Genomic DNA, 5,521 nt, shown 5'->3' with positions numbered 1-5,521 from the left:
TAATAATAATAATAATAACAATTTCAGATTCAGGCACAAGGCCAGTGATTTTGAGGGAAGGGGATTTCGTTGATACTATCAACCTTAGTACTTTATGACTGGTACTTTACTTTGTCAATCCTGAAAGGATGAAAGGCAAAGTTGACGTAAGCTGGAAATGAATCCAGAATGTAAAGAACTGAAAGAAATATCACAAGGTCATTTTTACAATGTTGTAGCAATTCTGGGATGTTGTGATGCTCATGAGGTTTCTAAGAGCATTAGTAAAAAAAGAGATATGATTCCAATTTGGAACTATTTAAAGTAAAAAGAAAACAAAATAAATTCATTTTGTTGAAACAATTTCCTTATACAAAAGAAAAAGGAGAAAATCAATTTAGTGCCAAGTGGACAGGTAGATGGGAGGATTTTACATTTAATTTAAGGTAACGGAGTTGTTATTAATTAATATATTAATTAATGGTGGTAGGGAAAGGGGAAGAATCAATCTTTCTATTTCATTAAAATTTCTCAGAGATTTCTTCAAGTGAGATGAATAAAATTAACGACTAACTGAGTTGGGAAGATGCAGAAATTGAAAAAAAATCTATTGTTGTTTCCTTTAAGGATGTTACCATAGAAGCTTGGCAGAGGATACCAAAAATTTGTAAAATACTGTGGGTAGAGTTGACTGATGTGGAGCAAATTCCACTGCAAATCTGTGATGACAAGCAAAGTTGAGCCCAAAAGATTTCTCAGCGAAAGTGGAGGACACAGAAATACTGTCAGATATATTTGTTCCATTGTTTCACTGTCTCTGTCAACTATATCACAAACCTCTTATAGATAATGTCTTGATTTACACATCAAAAAGGAAGAATTAATACAGATGAAATATAAAAAAATATAAACAATAAACTTTAATAATGTCAGTAGTGTTGGCTTAAAAGAAATAGAGAGGAGGGGGTGAGTTTAAGAAAAGTGAACTGAATATTTAATAAGGAATACATCTGAGGAGGCACAAAGTCAATTATTGTACCTAGAGGATATATCTATGTAGAGGCATATATATATACACACACACACATATATATGTATGTACACACACACACACACCACAACTCAATAAATCCGAATACATAACTGGTATTGTATCAAGCCATAGAAGGGGTGAGTGAAAGGAAAACTGATTCCCTTGTCTTCCTCCAGCAGAATCTAAGAAGGGACAAAACTAAAATAATGCAAGACATTCTAATTCCAGTTCAGTGACCAATCCATCACTTTTTATCCCTCCCCCCACCCATGCACTCAATAATGATCTTTGGAAGATCGTACTGTTTAAATGCTAGCAAGCAGAAAAAAAATTTCTTTGTAATTGTTTTTGGGGTGAGGTGGAGATTTGAGAAGTGGGGGTAGACAAATAAGGAAAAGGTATGGAGGTTTTTATTTTTTTTATTGGTGTCTAATGTGCAACAACATCAACAATGAAACAATCCATCCAAGGTCACTGATCACAGTAGCCCATGTTTATTTCATACATGCACACACACGCACATACACACAGACACACAGCAGCAGTGGTCAAATTCAGTCATCCTAAAGAGGTAGTATGTTTAACTTCACAAAAAATTCAGTTCTAGCATCCTCTTTTCAAGTGACAATAATACATACATACATACATACACACACACACACAGGTACACGTACACACATACACATGTGTGTATGTATGTATGTGTTGAAAAAAAAACTACTAAGATCCCAGAGGAAGCAGGTTTGACCACAATGGAGATATTGAATTTGTGTTTTGTTTGTTGTTTTTTTTTATTTTCTTTACAGTAATATAAAAAAAATAAACCAGTAAGGTTTGATGTGGCTGGCCAAAATATCAAATGATGATGATGATGATGATGATGATGATGATGATGACAACGACAGTGTTAGATGACCTGGTGTGTTTGTAAATTAGACAAGAGTGACAGTTGTCAATGAGGATGAGAAACAGTGATTGAGGCGAACAATGTGCATCAAAAACAAGATGGAGATGAAGCTGAACAAAACTGATCCCAGATTAATTTGAGGAGAACCAAAAAAAAAAGTGGGGTCAACAGAGATGATAAGACAGAAATGGATCGAAAATGACATTAAATGTTGACAAAATGTTGGCTACAAATTATACATACATACATATATGTGTATATACATATATATATTACACACACCACACATGCATATATGTGTAAATTAGATGGAGTTTTAGGAAATGTTTAGAAAAGGCTAAGCTGGAAATGACGTGAGTTGTTAATGAGGGTGAAGTGAGCATGTGAGTTGCCAGCAATAATGAGATAGAATTTAGCAAGTTGCCAATAAAGTTTACAAGAGATGAAGTGATGGCTAGCAGGAGGGAGGTTCTCATTTAACTCGTTTCTGCTGTCGACTGCGATAAATGTCATGAAGTGGGGGTTCCAACATCTCAGAATTTTCTTCATCACTTTCTTCCCCAACCTCTGTGGTTATTTCTGCTTTGCGTTTCCTCACACCTGTAGCAATCTCTATTGATATTAAGGTTCCAGGGTCAATCTTGGAAGATTCCATTCCATTTTCTATAACAACAGGTTCTGCAAAGATAAACATAAAAAAAAATTTTTTAAATATAAAAATAAAAAGGAAAGGAAGTAAAGTAGCCAAAACCAGTGGCACATGAAAAGCTCCTTTCAAGTGTTGGGCCTCAAGGAGGCAATGACAAATGACCAAGACCTTTGACATTATGTCATGCTTGAGAAGAAGACCTATCAAGTCAAGTAAAATCGCAGTTATGGCAGACACTGGTGTCACGCAAATGCCATCCATGCCAGTGGTACATAAAAGCACCCATTACATTCTCGGAGTGGTTGGCATTAGGAAGGGCATCCAGCCATGCAAAACCATGCCAAATCAGACTGGAGTCTGGTGCAGCCTTCCAGCTTACCAGGTCTGGTAAAACCATCCAACCCAGGCCAGCATGGACAACAGACATATGATGGTGATGATGATGATGATGATGATGGTGATGATGATGATGATGATGATGATAAAAATAAAATAAACATTAGGTGCAGGCATGGCTGTGTGGTAAGAAGCTTACTTCCCAACCACATGCTTCCAGGTTCAACCCAGTGTGTGGCACCTTGGGCAAGCGTCTTCTACTATAGCCTCAGGCCGACCAAAGCCTTGTGAGTGGATTTGGCAGATGAAAACTGAAAGAAGCCCATCGTATATGTGTGTGTATGTGTATGTGTCTGTCTCATCTCTCCTTGACAACTGTGTTGATCTGTTTATGTCTCCGTACCTTAGCAGCTCCAGCAAAAGGGACTGATAAAATATGTACTATGCTTTTAAGTAAGAAAAACAAGAAGTGGGGGGGGGTCAATTTTTTCGACTAAAAATTCAGGGCAGTGCCCCAGAATGGCCACAGTCTAATGACCGAAACAAATAAAAAGTAAAAGACATAAAAAAAAATACTAAAACATAAAGCAAAAATAAACAACAGGCATGACTGAGTGGTTAAGAAGCCTGTTTTACAATCACTAGATCTATGGTTCAGTCCCAGTGCATGGTAGCAGCCTCAAGTTGACAAAAGTTTCGTGAGTGAAACTGAGTGGATGGAAACTGTGTGGAAGCCTGTGTGATGGACTATAATTCACCTTTGTTGTGTACCTGTAATTTATTCCCTTTGTTGTGTACCTGTAATTTATCCCCTTTGTTGTGTCTGCCACCTCTAAGTACTGTACTCATCACTACATCCAGCTATTCATTCAGGAAACCTCTCCCTGTTCAAGTCTTCCCCTCAAGTGTTGACTAAAACAAGTTCAAGTGAAGCATTAATGCCATCAATCTCACTGTCTAGGAGGGTCTGCAAAGACCATAGGCACTGTCCCTTCTTCAGGACCTAACAAGTAACAAAAAAAAAATTCAAATGTCTAGCTGTGTTACATATTTTGTCTCACTGACTCTGCCTGAGATTTATGTCTGAAATGCTTTTGGTCATAGATCTGCTCAGTCAGAACTGACCAAAGGCTAAACAACAAAAAAAAAACTACCACAGAAATAGAGTGGGTAGTGGGGAGAGAGTTACAACACGTCCATCCTGTCACACCAGATGCTATCTCACAACCAGAGAGAGACATCACATATCTATGAGCAGCATCTGGTTTTATGGTCAATTTCCTGTGTCTCATAGACTTGGTCAACTCACCGCTAACCTGGAACTGCAGAACTATACCATATTAAAGAGGGGCACAGGAGGGTTAAGAAAACATTGTCTAATGGAACTAAATGTCAAAGGTGATAAATTCCACCGATCAACCACTGATTTATTCTTTGAGTGGACTGTAGCCATGCTAGGGCATTGTCATCATATTACCTTCTCAGGCTTACTTATAAAAACAAAATATTTTAAACTACTCAACCAAGAAATTGGATGGGAGCTGAATCTTGCTAATTACTCAATAATTAATGAAATACAATAATTACGGTCTAACCATGCAACAGAATAAAATGTAGAAATGTTGAAAAGAAAGAAATAATTTAATAAGAAACAAATAAAGCAAAAAAGATAAATAAGTATAAAAATGAAGAATTATAATGGAACTTACCGTCAGGTAAAGTGACATTTGTAATGTGTTTGATAAACTGATCTATCATAACAAAGGGACCCTGAAAAATATAAACATTTATATGTTTATATATAAAATATATATATATATATATTGTGTTTTAATATTTTGCTTAGGCATTGCAATACTAATAACCTGGTGTAGAACTCAATATACATACGTCTCTGAACAAAGTGTTAGTCAAGTGCAGTGTGGTAATAAGAAAAGAGGTGACAAAGGAATAAACAATCATTTTATGAACTTCATTAGCTTACAGTTGTTTCCACTATAAGATGTGGTGGACTCATAGCTGAGTGTCTGAGTTACACCTTACAGTTTCAGACATGTAAGAGCCTGCCTCCCACATAGATATAAACAAGTGAACAACTCTATGTACTATGCTGGATACATTTGGTGTTTGTCTGGTATGTTGATTTTTTGTTCATTTTTATGTGTCTTGATTATGCCTGCACTGACGATTAAAAAGTGCATTCTGTGCACTAATTATGAAATCATATGATCTGCAGCTGAATTTGTTTTTAAGGAGCTCCATTCGAGAGTTGCATTTCCCTCACATTCGGTACACTGTATTTAGTATGGTAGTTTTGGCTTTAAGAGTCCCTCATACCGTGAGGCATTTATGTATAGTAATGCCCTTAATATAAATGAATATATTTAAAAGGAATAATTAAGAAATTTTTCCCTCATGAGATTTTTCATGCTGACTACTTGATAAATTCTTATAAAGATTTTATCCTATTTTTAAATTTTAAATTATATATATATCGTTGTATATATATATATAAAATCATATATATATATATCATCATCATCATCATCATCGTTTAACGTCCGCTTTCCATGCTAGCATGGGTTGGACGATTTGACTGAGGACTGGTGAAACCGGA

The 5,521-nt window shown here is 36.0% G+C and overlaps 1 protein-coding gene across 1 annotated transcript in view; it reads right to left on the bottom strand.

Moving 5' to 3' along the window:
* Nucleotides 1–135: 135 nt before the first annotated feature.
* LOC106869382 (cleavage stimulation factor subunit 3) overlaps nucleotides 136–5,521 on the bottom strand; it is a 145,620-nt gene continuing 140,234 nt past the window's right edge. The window contains exons 20-21 of the mRNA XM_052973227.1: nucleotides 4,614–4,674; nucleotides 136–2,597 (exon numbers count right to left, since the gene is read on the bottom strand). Coding sequence (XP_052829187.1) covers nucleotides 2,392–2,597; nucleotides 4,614–4,674 — 267 coding nt within the window. The 3' untranslated portion in view covers nucleotides 136–2,391. The remainder of the gene's footprint in view (nucleotides 2,598–4,613; nucleotides 4,675–5,521) is intronic.

This window comes from Octopus bimaculoides, chromosome 15 (genome assembly GCF_001194135.2).
Source record: "Octopus bimaculoides isolate UCB-OBI-ISO-001 chromosome 15, ASM119413v2, whole genome shotgun sequence".
NCBI lineage: Eukaryota > Metazoa > Mollusca > Cephalopoda > Octopoda > Octopodidae > Octopus > Octopus bimaculoides.
The sequence above is the reverse complement of the archived record's forward strand: the minus strand, read 5'-3'. Positions and strand labels throughout refer to the sequence as shown.